This window comes from Alosa sapidissima, chromosome 1 (genome assembly GCF_018492685.1).
Source record: "Alosa sapidissima isolate fAloSap1 chromosome 1, fAloSap1.pri, whole genome shotgun sequence".
Taxonomy (NCBI): domain Eukaryota; kingdom Metazoa; phylum Chordata; class Actinopteri; order Clupeiformes; family Clupeidae; genus Alosa; species Alosa sapidissima.
Window position 1 is genome coordinate 36,759,787 of NC_055957.1, and position 16,640 is coordinate 36,776,426.

General features: G+C 43.4%; 1 protein-coding gene across 1 annotated transcript; it reads right to left on the reverse strand.

The window, feature by feature from the left end:
* Positions 1 to 183: 183 nt before the first annotated feature.
* synpo2b (synaptopodin 2b) lies at positions 184 to 16,180 on the reverse strand. The gene is made up of 4 exons (XM_042101017.1): positions 15,959 to 16,180; positions 9,512 to 10,433; positions 5,715 to 7,876; positions 184 to 1,824 (listed from the first exon to the last, which is right to left on the reverse strand). The coding sequence occupies exons 2-4, from the start codon at positions 10,389 to 10,391 to the stop codon at positions 1,300 to 1,302; spliced, it is 3,567 nt and encodes a 1,188-aa protein (XP_041956951.1). The 5' UTR covers positions 10,392 to 10,433; positions 15,959 to 16,180; the 3' UTR covers positions 184 to 1,299.
* Positions 16,181 to 16,640: the final 460 nt, after the last annotated feature.

Below are 16,640 nucleotides of genomic sequence, written 5' to 3' on the forward strand. Positions count from 1 at the left end.
AGCTCCAACACAAGAGTTTCCTTTCATCCGTCAGTGTTGCACCTCTCTGAACGGGGTTAGACTAGTGAAGGAACCACAGTCATTATCACATAGCCACTACACAAACATTACCTGGGTTTATGGCTGATGTTATGGTAGTTTAATTTTTTGAAACCTTTGACATTATGAGCAGACCACACATGATCATATTCATGGAAAAGTTTAATAGTGTTGATTATAATCAATGCGCACATGTGAAATTTTCATACCCAGTAGGCCACATCATTTTGCAATCAACTCTGTAGAACACTTCTAGTTTATAATATATATATATTTTCTCTCTAGCTGCAGTTAGCTCTAGATTTTTGTCCACATGGTGTCCATGTGATGTATTGGTGTGGGAGAGATAACTATGCAGTATAGGCCTAATACCAAACTAACTTACAATGCAAATGAATACAGCTTGCCGTATCAACAACTACACAATGATGTAAAACACATTCACATATCAGCCAAGTGAGAAATACAATATCTGCTCTGATTCTCATACATATAAAACATCAAACAGACAGGGTGGGAATATATGGAAATATGGTGTTAAAAGTGATGACGAGTGAAGCATTTCTAACATGGAGGATAATCTTCTACTCAATTTATCCCTCAACACCAGTATTTTCAGCTGATATTTGATTTATGCTAATCGTATTCTTTATCCTTCCGTTTTACTCTACCTGTCATATGTCCTGATTCAAAACCAACAGTTTGCATAATCCACAGATATAGCAAATAATCACCAACTTTCAAAAAACTTGCAGGAATATCCCTTTTATTTCTCCTAGCTGCACTGCTTGTTTCATAATTTAGCTTTTTCTCAACCCTTAAACTATTTTATTCTATAGTCCTCGAAAATGTACAATTTCCCATTTTAATATGTTTTGTAACAGCTTCTACCTCCATATATATTTTTTGTATTATATTTCAGCACTTTACACTCAACATTACTCTTTGACTTTCATTCCTTAGTCTTACCTGATACCTGAAACAGTTGTTTCCTGAACCTAATCCTTGCTTGTATCAGTGCGTAACACATGTATAAGGCATCATGCACAATTACCGCCCAACCAGTGTCATTTCAAAAGTTATGCATTAACTTCATACTCAACATCTGTGTCTAATTTTAATTACGACGCCTCATTTTGACTCTAAGTCATTTTGTTGATGAAGCTGTTGACGTGTGAAGTGGTAGTGATGACAGCTCTGTCTCGGATTTCAGTTGGACTACTGCAAACCAGACAAATGCTTACTACATCAGATCATCGATTACATTACCCTGCTTACTCGCAGAGGCGGCAGAGAGTTTGAATGCCTATTTTGCCTTTGTAGTGAGCCAGTCCCTGGATACCTGGTGTTGGCGGTGAGGGGCTGAGCAGGCCTGAAGGGAGGCCCATAGAAAGCTGGCTTGGATGGGGACACAGGCGCTGCTCTGATGGGGGAAGACACAGGCTGGAAACGAGGCTGGGGAGAGAGTGGGGAGACTGGACTGTGCCCCGCCGGCTCGTACGAAACCCTCTGCTTCCACTCCAGCGGTGGCTCGGGCAGTGACCTGCGGTGCATGGCCGCAGACGCCTGCGGAACGTCCTGGAAGGCGAAGGCCTCGTCCACCAGCCCCAGAGGGCTCTTGGCAGCAGCCTCCCATGGAGAGGGCGGCTTGACGGAGGAGTGCCTCTCCAGTGGGGTCCGCGTTGGCCCAACACCAGGGCTGGCGTATGGGAAGACAGGGGACTGCGGGGACACAGATGACATGGACCTTCTGGGCAGAGAGAGAGAGCGGCTTCTGCCAAGCACCTGAAATAAAATGAGAATTAAAATCACAGTGAATTTTTATGAGATGACAGGGGTTCATACCGACGAAAAGTGTGAAAATGATTTGCTGGTTGAGTATTCTCCCTTCTGGCACAAAGACAACATAAACTTTGCACCACTGCTAACAGAGCAGGATCATGCTATTCTTAGAACCTTATCCAGTTAAGACTTCAGGAAGGACACAGAGCACCACTGAGACAAGTTTTTAACTGTAGTGAAAATGTTAAATAAAAAAAAAACATGTCCTGTCAGTGAACATTCCTCACAACATATCTGATTGGGTATTCAAATGTTAAATCGACATCAAAACGGTTTGCAATTCTTTGAGGGTTTTTTGGGGGGGTTTTTTCTTTCAAATTTTGGGTGGCCTTAATTTCATTTTGAGAGATAATCAACATAAGTACAATATGTACCAACAGAACATATATATTTATTTTTTTTACATGGGAACAACTGCGGCAGACAATTGGCTAAGCTAACATTACTATTTGAATTCTACTGCCACCATGTGGTCAGAGAGCTTAGAGGGCCTTCAAGTGCTATGGTTGCAATGTGGGAAGGTTTTCACAATAGTTAAGTTAGTTAAAGTTAACACTATTGCTAAACCAAACTTTACTTTCCACCTTTTACCAGTGTGCTGTGTATTGAAATGACAAATGACAAATGAATGACGGGTAATGAACTGCACTGTGTTTGTCACATAGTGATTTATGATGTCCTATTGCAGTGCTAATTTACTTAAGTAAGGGATAATGTATAGAACGCCGGTAATTATCGGAACATAAGTCCCGACAGGGCGAACAGGACCCGCGCAGCGGAGGGGTCTTGTTTCGTCCTGAAGGGACTTATGTTCCGATAATTACCGGCGTTCTATACATTATCCCGCTTATTACACGGCTACTTGCCAAAACGAAATAATAAACTCCCCACGATATGACTTTAGCCTACATAACCTAGCCTATTTGTTACCGTTCATCGTGGCATTTGCTGAGAAACAAATAGTTCGCAACAACACACGCTGCTGAACTTGAATCAAACATTCTTTAGAACACAGCTGATCAACCGTCTGCTTTCACGTTTGAATGAAGTTCCAGTCCTTGCGTAGTGATATGAAAGACATCAATCAGAAGCACAAAACCCGTTGCCATTGACAGCGGTGATTAAATGCTTTGCCGGTGATTTATGTAGATTTAACATAGGTCCGAACGTTGGGAAGGCCCATTCATGTGAATGGAACTTTCTGCAGCACTCTGAAGAGCCGTGTAATAAGCGTATGTAATTCATGGAGCTATCCCTCTGCAAAAAAAAATCATCCATCACAATTGTGTACACAGAAAAGCGCTTCAGTCAATATGATGCAATGTTGGAGAACATTACTAAGTAAATGTGCTCATACCCCAAACATATCTCCACTTGATGACATCGCCACACAAGTGGTTGTCAGCCCCCTGGTGGGGGGGCATCTCTGCACTTACCTCTATGTGATGGCACTCATGCCACATTCAAGCAAGGGTGGATCCTGCTGGGTTGCTAAGCAGAGGTAGCTTTTTAATAGGGACTGCATGGTCACTATAATAGGCTCTGCCTTATCATTAGCGTCTTGCAAGCTCTAGTGTGGAGTACAAATAGACCACAGTGAAACAGATACTTTACGGTATCCTGTGACCTAAAAACCCTGTGAATAGAGTGCATTTCATTCCTGTGGCTATTGTGTAGATGGTAAGATGGTATAGGCTGGATGATTATTGAAATTCTCATAACTTTTGGATATAAAAAAACGATAAACTTTCAGGCATTTCAGAACACCAGTGAACTCATCTGCAGCTTGTTTCAAACATATGTCAATATCTTTTTGAATGGGTGCAAAAAGGCAAGTGCATCTATTCTTGTCTGGGACACTTCCTGCTAAAGAAACTGCTAAACAACTTTCAAGAGAAACTAAATATCAGTATCTGTGCTGCATGCTGTACTAACAACAGCACCTTACTAGCAGTGGATCTAAAATTGTGTTTACATTGCAACATATTACTTGTCTAGACAGAAAATACAGTATACAACAATAATAGACTGAACATAAATAGAATGCAGGCAAGGTGTGTGCATGTTCAGGCAGCTAAGTGAAAGAACAGGAGAGAGAAAGGACATGTAAAAGTTTCAGGGAGATGTTTAATTGCAGAGGAAGAATTCAGGAAGTGCAATATTTAAAAGAAGACAGAAGAAAAGGACAGGAAAGATTTGTTCAAGTTTCATACAGACAAAGGAACATACAAATGTAACAGCAGCATGGTAAAGCATAAGACTTCCATTATGTAGTGTTGCATGACTGTGTTATTCAGCTCCATATCACTCTGTGTAATATACTTCTGTACTGAGCCATGGAATGCCCCTTTTAACCATTAAACCACTTGGATACATTTGGTGACAAATTGAAAGAGGAAAGTTTCCACGGTTACATACAGTGCATAATGGAAGTCCTCAAAAGGGTGTACAGGCGTCAGCAAAAAGACCTACGAACACACAGTGGTGTGCATTAAATTGTGCCAGGATCAGTGAAGGCTTGCATATTACACCACCCAACTGTTTGGAATGAGACTAGCAAAGCAGGAGATTTTACATTCAAAATGATCGCTCCTTTGAAATTAATGTGGCAGGAAATAAGTCTAATTCAAATGAATGTTAGGGGAGTCTATCCTGGAATAGCTTGGTTTTGATAATGTCAACAAACGTGATGTCATAGCTCTCTCTAAAATGCATTTTTCAGTAAATCAAATAGTTAAAAATGTGGGTGGTATTCAGAACACTGGTATACTTGCAACCATCATCTAGTCTTGTTTTGAAACATTATGCCACCAGTCTATTTATAGTTTGTTCAAAATGCTGGCATGTTGTTTTGGGTTCACTTTATTCTTTTGGACTCTCTAAAGCACCCTACCCTAGACGTGTTGAGGAGAAGAGGGGAACTCTGCACTGCACGGCTGAACACATTTGTTTTGCCTGCCTTCATACTGATAAACCTGGCCCTTAAGGACCATCCACGAGATCACATTACAAATATAGGGACAAAGACTTTTAATTTTGTTTGCATTTCCTGAGAATTCTTTGCAAAGTGTCTCTGTTATTACAGACATCAAAGCTATTCATACACTTTTGAGTTTGCACATCTGTGCACCTTCAGCAGCCAAAATGCTGGTCTCTCCTCAGCGTACATCAGTTATCGGTCATCATGTCTGTTGCTCTTATTTTAGTTTTTTGTATTTCTCTCTCATAGTAACAGAGATATTTTACCAGGACCAGTGGCCTGTGTAGTTTACTGTGATGCTCCTGCAAGACACAGTGCATGCAGTGGTGCAAACATACTCATTTGCAACCACACAAAGTGATGGTTAAAAAGTCTTGGATCAAAACATCCAAAGTCAACATTCATTTTTAATTTCCAATATTCCCAAGGTTATCAAAATAGGGCTAAATAAATATTCAGTGATTAGTTACTTGGAATTTATATATAAGTCAGATATGCCAATTTTGTCAGTAGTGCGTGCACGATTCTCTAACATCCCCTAGTGTAGCATAACTACAGGTTTCCATTGTTTGGCTGCTACTGCTGGTTTTTTAGCTGAGAATTTAGGTCTTGGGGCCAGTGGTAGAGCACATCTAGAGATTAAATCAGAGGGTAAAGGTGATGAAGTGGGAAGCGCGTAGAAACTGCCTGTGGGTTTGCTGGACGCCATGTGAGGCAAAGTAGATGGGGGACAGAAGTTGGACTGGGCTTGGCTGTCAGGGCGGTCATGCGTGGCAGGTGATGCAGGAAGCTTCTTGTCCAGGGCCTGACCAGCTTGGGCAGACTGCTGAGTGAATGGGTAGGTGACACTTACCGGGGGGTTGGCTTTGGTTGGAGAGTCATGCCTGGGTACCTGATCTGACTCTGGAACAGGAGGGACTGGGGAAGATTTGGGGCTGGGCTCATTTACCTCGGGAACGGAGTTATACATGAAGAGGGAGGTGTCAAGCTGATAGGGCTTATGTTTCATAACATCCAGGGCATTGAGGTGTTTAGGGGCTGGTTTGGGTTTCTCCTTCTTTGCTTTGGGCTTAACCATGGGGCTAGTTGAAGTGGCCTGTTTTGCTGCTCCAGGGGGATAAGAGGGGGAGAGGATGGGGTTGTAAGAGGTGGGAGGTGGCGCGCGAACATTGGACGAGTATTTCCAGGTGCTTGGAAGTGAGGGGGTTGGGGAAGGGGACTTGGCAATGTTGGCCTGCACAGTGTCAGCATCCACCACAAACTTCTCCATGCGGGACTGCCTCCGAGCAAACAGTTCTGCACCTTTACCCTTGGGCTTATCGGATGGGCAAGTGCTTAATTCAGAGACACGTTCCTTTGAAGAAGCAGGTGGTGCCTTGGGTGCATGTGAGTAGGAGGTCCCACGAGGGGCTGGAGGACAAGATGCTATTGAATTCATATCAGTTTGGGGTTTTGTCCAAGGGGTCTTTGGCTGGTTTGAACCAGCCAGTGTTGGGCTAACAGATGGCATACTCACTGGGGCTTGCTGTGGTTGAGGCATCCAGGACTGTTGAGGCTGTGGACTCGCAGGTGCCCAGTGGTTGTTGGGCGCCTGGGGATACTGGGGATACGCTTGAGTTGGAGATGGAGACAGACCCCATGTGTGGCCTGCTGGCTGAAGCTCTTGCTTGGGAGCCCAGTTTGGTTGTGCTGGAGGGTAGCCGTGGCCAGGCATCATGGTGGGCATCCCGGCCGGAACTGGGGAGGATGCAGGCATGGGGCTGCGAGGGACTTGGACAGGCAACTGTGCAGTACTACCAGCAGACCAAGGTGGACAAGCTCTATTTATCGTGGGCTTAGGGGCTACGGGTGGGGGTGCCCCCTTGTGCTTAACCCGTGGGACTTGCATAAAGTTACATGCTTCTGCCCCAAGGCTAAGGTAGTCCTCTTCAGGACCAGACTCAATGAAAGATCTCCGGTCGCCTTTAGTCTGAAGCTGAGAATTCACACCATCATTTGCTTTGTTTGCCCCTCTCCTTCTTGTCTCTGGCAAGATGCCTGTTTTGATGGCCGGAACAGAAATGCGTTCGTCACGAGAAGCGATAATGTCTCCGGTTGGAGACCAAACCTGTGGGGCTGAATTGACAGGAACGGGCACCTTAAAAATGTTGTCCTGTTTCTTTGGAGTTGGACTGGGGACTCCACGCACTGGCAAGAAGGTGGCTGGCGCCCTACTTTGGCCACCCAAAAATGGCTTGGCGGTTCTGTTCGCGACCAGGGCTTTTGCTGCAGATCCAAATTGGAGGGCATCCAGACCGTTCATGCCATTGGGAGAGTAAGGATATTCTGGACTTTGGTATTGCTCCTGCTGCTGATACTGTTGTTGCTGTGGCTGGTATTGTGGTTGCTGCAGCTGTTCTTGATGTTGATAAGTACTGGCATCCATGTAGGTCGGACTGGCATAGCTTTCCTCTGGAGTGAAAGGTTTGGGGGTTTCAGGTTCAGGGTTCCTGACACCTTCCACAGGAATGCCCCTACTCCTCATCTCCTCGTGCTCAGCAGCAATCTCATCCATCCTTTGACGTCGCTGGGCGAACATTAACACTCCCTTTCCTTTCGTCTGTGGAAGCTTCTCCATTTTTCTCCAACTGAATGTGCCTGGTGGGTCGACTTGCCTGCTGCCCCAGCTATAGTTGTAGTTCAAATTAGCGTCTGAGCTTAGTGCATTAATGTAGTACTCTTCCTCAAATTCAGAGTCGCTTGGCGTTGAGAGGGTGATCCGGATACTTTGTCCGTCTTTGTCGTAGTATCTGTAGTCTTCGTACTCAGCGCTGTCCCCCTCGTTCTCAAAGTCCGCCTCTCCTGTACCGTAGCTCACAAGAGTAAACTTCTTAGCCCTTTGGCGACGTTTCTTGAACATTAACACCCCCTTGTTCCGGGGGTTTGGTGCATTGGTGAGGAGCGAAGCAATACGTTTACATTTAGACTTGGCTTCCTTCTGCTGCTTCTCAGATTGGCTCTGGCTCCGTCTCAGCCCTGAAGGGGGAGGGGGGTGTCAAGAAGAAATACAAGGTGGTCAGAGGGAGATTGAAGGGGCATATTAAGATTAACTCAAACTGGATTATTTTACTGATAAACAAGCATGCTGTAATTGTGAAGGTTGTATTTCTGGGGGAAAAGTACTTGTAGATATGAAGATAGGACTGCGTAGTGATTCATTCAGAGGTCCTCGACTAGATGTAAATAGCATAGGGAACTTAAACGTTGGATCATCTTTCATTCTAATATCAAATATGAACTAATACTTATTCATAGGGTAGTACAATTGGTTTAAAATCCCTGCCATATAATTCCTCCCACACATGCTAGTAATCTAGGAAATTGCTGGCCAACATTTAACACATTCTTAGGTGCAATTTTACAGACCCTCATAAAATTATTCCCACAATAAATAAAACATCTACAAATTACTGCAGTCACAGACACTGTACCTATTACCTAATAAAGACTACAACAGTTCATTTATCACCTGTTATCATAGAATATTATGGTTACCAGAACTCTGTGAAGTTATATTAAGTGTATTATACCTTATCTGGAATAGATTATCAATTCATTTCAGAAGTCAACTTGCTGAAGCAGCACCACTAGTTGTTAATAAGTCTTATTTTATAACAAGGTCTACAGCACTTAATGAAGCAGTTAAAATTCCTTGCTTGTATGACATCAGCATTGAGGATGCAATGCAAGCAGCACAGATGAAAAATAAAACACAAGGTATCAATATTATATTATATACAAAGCCATCACAATACAAACACTTACAGTGCTATCTGTATTTCCAGAGTATTTACCAAGTTTACTTCAGCTGACTAGAAGTTTGAAGGAGAAAGACCGCCACTTGCTGCGCTTCATTCTACTCAAGAGCACCTGCAGCTTCAGCGGTCTTATTTTAGTTACACAACATTACAAGCAGCGAGCAATAAAAAAAATCTCCCCTGGAGAGGGTCTCTCTGCAGATCTAATGCCGTCAGGCAGAGGGGGAAACTGAGGCGCGGCTCACTTTTCCACTGCGCTTTCGGCTAGCCAGGGGATCGGGTGACCCGCCAGCGCTGACACATGTCCGTGTCTGTCAAGCCCCTCTCTCAGCAGGCCACCTCATGATGAGCTGCCGCTCACTTTAGTCAGCCTCAACCAACATGGGATTTGGTGCATGCATGCAGCGTGTCCATTTAATGGAAACAACACAGTTGACACATACCCACTCAAATAACAAGCCAGACACAGTAAACCAAGCCAGCATGACCTATTTTCTTGTTGTCTGTGTCCTTTTTTGTCCATTGACCATGTATTTAGAGAGTGGACATGGTCAGTTTAGTGGATATCAATCTGAGCTGATGCTACACTGTGTATTTATATGCACATGATGAATAGCTATGAATAAAGAACATGACAGTTCCAGCTAATAATAACATAACAAATCAACAAGTCTACAGTGCTGGATAGGGAGTATGTGGGAAATCGTAACATGTTTCTGAGGTACAAAAACATATGCATGTAAGTATAATGCCAGTCATAGAGCTGCACAGCGATGTAATATTAGTTGCATGGCTATATATAGCGGTGCTGAGCAGTGAGCTGTGCGCAGCAGTGAGAGAGGAGGGGACTTACGTGCGTCTCTCGGCCCGTTCCTGCTGGCTCTGTGGAGATCTCTCTCTCCCAGTGAGCCCCAGTCCTCTGCCGCCTCAGCACCCTGCACAGGAATGCCAAAGGAAGCACAAGCAGGAGGTGCCTGCGATTGCCCTCCTCCCTCTCCTTCCTCGTCCCCTGGGCTGCCTCCCACTTCCTCTTCCTCAGGTGAGCTGGTGACGCGGCGGCCTGGGTCAGGCCGGGTCACCACCTGACCCGACGAGGAGGAGTCAGAGTGCCCGGGGCCACGCTGAGGCTGACCCGGAGAGTCACGGTCAGAGAAAGCATCCTGGGCAGGTGAAGGGGTGGCATAGTGCGAATCGGCCTCTGAGCCATGGGAGTACACAGGAGAGTCGCAGCTCCTCTCCTGAGTATGGAGGTCTGATCCAGGGTCTGAGCCCTCATACTGCTCCCTGCCAGGATTGGGCTCATCGGCACTGTAGTCAGAGAAGGAGCGCTGGCGAGGTGGAGAGGAGTCGGAACCACTTGGGTCTTGGTCAAGGTCATCCTGCGGATCCTGCTCAAGGTCATCCAGCTGGTCTTGGTTAAGGTCAGCCAGCTGGTCTTGGTCAAGGTCACCCAGTTGGTCTTGAGCCAGGTCATTCAGCTGGTCTTGGTCAAGGTCATTCAGCTGGTCTTGATCCAGGTCATGCTGCTGGTCTTGATCCAGGTCATTTAGCTGGTCTTGGTCAAGGTCATGCTGCTGGTCTTGGTCAAGGTCGTTGAGCCCCTTAGGGTCCACTTCACTGTCTGTCTCATCATAATAGTCTTCATCCTGGGAGTCATCAAGCTCGGCGGGGGTGTTGGAGCCTGACCACGCATCGGGGTCAGGGCTTTCTCTGTCCTCAAGCACTGGCTCCATCTACACGGAATGGGCTGATTTGGGCTCTGAATATTGCCAATCCTACACAGACAAAAATCATGACACAACACCACACACATCAGGAGTAGCAGTCTTTCCTGTTTTATGTATTAATTTATTTAATTCATTTGTTAAATCGTTCATTCACCTACAGTATAGGTTATTGTATATTTCATGTATACTTCACAAACTACACCAATTACCATTACATAAGTAATATTCTTAATTGTAATCCTTATGAAAAAATGCAAAAAGCACCATTGGGCACCACTGAAAACATGATCCCACCATTTTGAGAGTGAGGTTTGTCATCTTAATGCTATATTTGTTCTTGGCCATGTTCATCATGTCAAAGAAGCTTGCAGCTTGTTTGTGCAAGTCATTTTTAGAATTCAGAATGGAGAGGAGCACTGCACCAGTTACTAGGAAACCAAAGCAAAACCTGAGCTTGAGATCCACAGAGATGACTCTGCTGGGCTACACACCTATATCAGCCACACAAGACACTATGCAGCGCAGCAACTCTGAACAGGGTGCACACAGAAGACAGCAACCCCATTAAATAAACAAACTCAAGCCGTCGGTGACAGCCATATATAGAAACCAGCCGTCACTAAACAATCTTTAGCCCTCGGCATACTGGTCAAGAAGCAAATTCCAAAACGAATTTAAGATGTTCAAACAGATTTAGGTCATGAGACAAAATTGTGACTAAGGAAGTTAGCATGATGATAAGCAAAGATCTTGACAACGGACTTGAATCTTAGCATTACTTTCTTGATACATATAGGCATTGCCGTTGTGAGCCACACTCACAGCCACATTCTACAAAATGTTCCCCAGTGAAGGGGGTGGGGGGCTTTGAATGATTCATCATTCACTGGCCTACTGGTGCAGACAAGTGACATAACATGCCAAACATGTGCTGGACAGACCAGTCAACAATACACTTGTTTTGTGATATTTTGATAGTGGTGCGATATGCATCTAGCTCAAGTCAGAGCATTGCTAGCCTGGGAGGAGAAGCTAAAGTATATCAACTAATCAGTGCTCCTCATTCCTCACCCTCAGTAGGGGACTGCAGCAGCCAACATTAGCCATTTGTCTGGGCCTGTGCTCTCTCTACATGGAATGGTATTCACTGTTTGGTTCTGCCACTAAACAAGCACTGGTTTCCAACGGTCCTGATAAAAACAATTAGGTGGGTGTTTTCCATGGTTGGATTTCAGCATGCTATGGTGTTTTTCCCTCCCCCTTTGTCCTGATGGAGCTGATCCACATCTCAGAGAGGCCTTACTCTGCCCATTGACATTTCCATTTAAGTACTTGCACAGACACAAGTGCTCACATGTACAAGAACTTGCGTATACAAGGAATTTGGTCTTTGCATTTATCCCATTTAGCACACACTAATCCCGGAGCAGTGAGCTGCCTTGCTACAGCGGCGATCGGGGAGCAGTGAAGGGTTAGGTGCCTTGCTCAAGGGCACTTCAGCCGTTCCTACTGGTCGGGGATCGAACCGGCAACCCTTCAGATACAAGCCCAAAGCCCTAACCAGTAGACCACGACTCTTATCTATACTATACTACACTACACACACACACATACACACAGTCATAAACTAAACATACATATTACACTATACTACACTACACACACACACACACACACAAGTTGATCCAGACCACAGACTTAACTGACAAAAGCCCATCTAAAATACCAAGGTATTTTAACAAACTTTTTGCAGCATGGCATAATTGTTATAGCACAGTTTAAAGTTTTGTTTTCAAATTGTTCTGAACACAAAGTGAAGGCTTTTGTATTGTTTGAGGACAAAACGCTTTAAAATTTTACTTGTTTTTGTCATGAACAACATTCCATTCCATGACGCAACCATACATTCTCTCAGTGGACAGACAGGTGGACAAACTCTGGTGCTATGAAACCTCTGACCTTCAGATGCCAAGAGCTGCCAGCTTGCCCACTGGAACACTGATGCTGCATCAGATGCTTCCATGGTTTCTTTGATATTTAATTCTCTCTCCGCAGCAGATCAGATATGTCACTCTCATATGGATCAGCTCTCGCACGTCTGGTGACGAATCAGTTATGTGATCTTCAGCGATACAAGCCAACTGGGGACCAGCACATTCATAGCATACTGTAGTAGCATCTTTGCCAATACTCATTGCCTGTGATTGATGATGTTGTGGAAAGTTCTATAAATGTAACATTTCTTGATTCATTTTGTATTATTCTGTAATAAGAATAGGAAACTATTATGTTCAAATATTAAGATTTAAGATATTCCAAGTTTCTTAAAATACAACAGATTATTTTGCTGTTTCCTTACGACATAAGGCTTTGACTAATCTAACAGAATTGTAGTCAATTTTCCTTTTGTGTTTCTGCTGAACACAAATAGTAAACAAATAGTATAACACAAGTAGTAAACATCTTGTCTGTGCACTAAAGGCTCCAAAATACTGTATATGGCCACATCGAATTTACTGTAACATCTAATTTCCTGCACTTCAGCCCCCTCTATCGGTTATCAAAGCTAAAATGCATTGTTTGCAATGAGAACCCTCAGAGAAAGAGGGAAAGAGGGACCATATCTAAGTAAAAGTATGTAAAGAGAGGGCAATTTGCCCTCTCTTTTGCCCTCAATTTGCCCTCTCTTTTGCCCTCAATTTGCCCTCTCTTTACATACTTTTACTTAGATATGGTGCTTCCTTAATTTCTCTCAGGAAATGGTGAAACCCCGAATTGAATATTTTATGATGGCTTACACGGAAATACAGAAAACTGGATTTCAACATGTTAAGAAATGTAGCCATATTCCTTCTCTGGAATATACTATTAATAGCTGGGAAGGAATATGTGAAAAATCATAAAGATTGGGCACTTCTGGATAAGTTTTTGATTTTTGGCAGGTAGGTATAGGCCTTAGGTTTTCAAAAATCCATGGATACAAGTTGGGGTGGCCCCCCTAGTGGCAGTTATCCATAAAATCCAAAATGGCCCCCGTCGAAAAGAAAAAAGGTTATATCTCAGCTTCCTTTAGTCTTAAATTGTTGTATAATGTATTTTCTCTACTTTGTTTGATACAAAGAATCCAATTTTGATATATTCTTCTTATTTTAAGTCAATTTCCATGTTAAGTCTAGTATTATAGTCATGTTTAGCTCATAAACTGTCAATATCTCTGAAAAAGTCACATTGAAATATTACTCAGGTCCCTAGACCCATATTTTACCTCCAAGGTATGCTTTTTCTTTGTTGATTGGACAGGTCACTATCACTATAGTGTAAAAAATCACATGTTGTGACCAAAAGGACCATTGTTGAGGCCTTAAATAAACACAAATTCAGAACTATGCCACAGTGAAAAGTTACAGTACATTAGGCTTTTCATCATGTTAAGGATCAATATTACATTTTAGTCAAATAACACAAAATAAAAATCATACTTAAACCAGAGACTTTCTAATGAGGAGACACAGTACTCAAAAAATCCTCAATAGAAATGCATGAGCTTAGTTTGTAACGGCAATATGGCAGTTGTCTACGCAAATCAAACCCCTTCCGCGGCAAAATGTTGACATGTGAATCCATTGAGCCAATCATGTGCTGTGTTGTGAATACATTGAGCCAATAATGTAGTGTGTTGTGAAGACATCGTGCCAATCATGTGTTGTGATCTCACCGCTGGAGCAAGATTGGTGTCGTGAAGCCTTGCGCACGCACATTTCTTTCGAAATGGATGACTGATGAGTGCCCAAAAAGCGTTGCAATATGGCCACCGAGTGGAGGGACTTGCCTAAAAGGACTTTGCTTAAACATCATGTACTTATTAAAATATTTTTTGGTTTCACTCTTCATTATTATTAGTGCACAATGCACAATGTGGTACAGCAAAGTCCAGCTCGGTGGCACTTACAGTTGGCCATACAGGCAACCACACAGCCACAGTTGAGGAGGAGTGAGCATCACTTGCTGACATCTTCCAGATCTGTCCAATATGGCACCCAGACTTTGGTTCTGTAATTCCATTCCCAACCCCACTCGCTGGGGTCTGGAATCTCTGGAGTTTTGGAGAGGGACTGCTTCCAGACAAAAGCTGCAGTGTGCAGGGCACGCTTTCCACGCTGGAATAAGGCATGATGGGTCAGGGGGATTGAATCCAGGGACTTGAGACCATGAGTGAAAAGAAGCTTCCGGGTTTCATTGACTCACTCAACACCGCAGTTCTTACTATACATGAGTACAGTCCAGCGTCCAGAAAATTATACAACAATTTAAGACTAAGGGAAGCTGAGATATAACCTTTTCTCTTTTCGGCGGGGACCATTTTGGATTTTATGGATAACTGCCACTAGGGGGGCCACCCCAACTTGTATCCATGGATTTTTGAAAACCTTAGGCCTGTACCTAACACCCTGCCAAAAATCAAAAACTTATCCAGAAGTGCCCAATTTTCATGAATTGCATCATAGCTATAACTACTGTTTGACAGGAATCCTAAGGATTTCCACCATGAACTATTTATCTGTGTACCCATCGATCCAACAATGAGATTGGAATGATCTTTTTAATCCTTTTCTTTTATAGTAAATCTCTTGGATTTCACAGCAGGGTGGGTGGGTGAATTAGCTCTGTCTCCAAGTAAGGAGATGTCGCGCAGTGAGACTGTTCTATCTCAGAGTGGTCATTAGTGTCCATGCTCTGCTGGATGACCCCTAAAGTCTGAGTTCAGGGATTAACATTTTCCATCTTCCCTAATTGCCCCAGTATTATCTCAGTTCTTTATGTTGACATGAAGGTACTGTGACATGTCTGCCACTCTCAGAGCTCCAACAACCCATCGCTTTTGAAACAGTATGTGCATGGCTTCATGCAATTCAAACAGATGGAATCATAACAGGGCCTTTTCATGATTATCTTCTAGAAACTACCCACTAGAAAAGTAATTTTTTTTTATTCTAACATTTCATTGAGAAAATACAGGTACAAGTACAATGTGGCCTCATGTAAAGTATCATGTAATGTGCCATATTGACTTGATACACTTTGCTTGTTTTCTGTCACCTCATTGCATTGCTATCCAGAAACACACCAGAGAGGAGGAACAAGAGCTGAATTAGCCATTAATTATTTTCTAAACTACACAGGAAGTTATCATAAAAGGCAGAGGCTGGACTTCTCTACATGTAAACAAAGTGGAAGTTCCTTTCAAGAAAAGTAAACATCAGACCTGAATGCAGAGGCATAATACAATTGCTGTCCTGCAGTGCCCAGGTGTCTGTGTTCAAATGCCAAATTCTGTTGGACAGCATTTTAGTGCCATCTGCCGTGCTGGCCGCAGGCTGACAATTTTGTGCACCACCTAAACTATATTTAAACACAATAAAGCAAAGACAATCATACCTCATAAGCAAAGACAATCATACCTCATAAGCTCCATAATGATGAGTGTGACTGAAACTTTCTTACTCACATACACAGATGCATACAGATGCAACAAGCAAAGGTTAATCTCCCTTGTTGAGGCTTCAATGCATTACCTTTAATAACGTCCTTTTGATGTTGCTGCAGATATCCTTCTGGTATCTCCACAGGAACAGGCGTCTCCTCCTGGCCTATCATGCAGAGGTCAGAGCACTGGCTGCCATCAAAAAGCAAAGCCGCCCCATAGTCTGCAGGAGCAGATGGATGCTGTCGGCTGAGGAGGGGAGCTTGCTGTAAGATATAAGTTGGAGACCAGACCTCCAGCCCCCTGCTACTGTATAGAGCACACACGAGGAGGTGGGAGGAGGGTTTAGTGTCTGAAGTATCAACAGTGAGAGGTCTGCTTTTCTAATGTGTCCAGTTATCCAGTTAAGACCTTCACCTTCCCAATGGGGATGATGTAATCCTATTAGCTCATGACTGGCTTTGTCATGCGCTTTTCTGTAATTAAAATGTCCTGATGCGCTGAAGTTCAGTGTAAATATAGACTGAAGTCAAATTCAAACATGTAACCTGGGGTACAATAAAACTTAACGATCCAACAAACTTTTCGCAGAAACACAAAGAGATTCATTTCCTTTCACTCCATCTCACTGAGGATCTGCCAGAGTCAACCTGCTCAAAACTGTCATAGAGCAAAATCACTTATGATTTACATTTCTCAAAAAGTATTTTTTTGCAGCTGTAATGTTGTTACAGAAAATAACATTACATGGACCGCCTAAATCACATCATCAA

Coding starts and splice junctions, on each gene's coding strand:
- synpo2b (XM_042101017.1), bottom strand. CDS start 10,391: ATGGAGCCAGTGCTTGAGGACAGAGAAAGCCCTGACCCCGATGCGTGG. Junction 7,877..9,511: donor GAACGGGCCGAGAGACGCAC/GTAAGTCCCCTC, acceptor CTCCCCCTTCAG/GGCTGAGACGGAGCCAGAGC. Junction 1,825..5,714: donor CAACCAAAGCCAACCCCCCG/GTAAGTGTCACC, acceptor ATTTTATTTCAG/GTGCTTGGCAGAAGCCGCTC.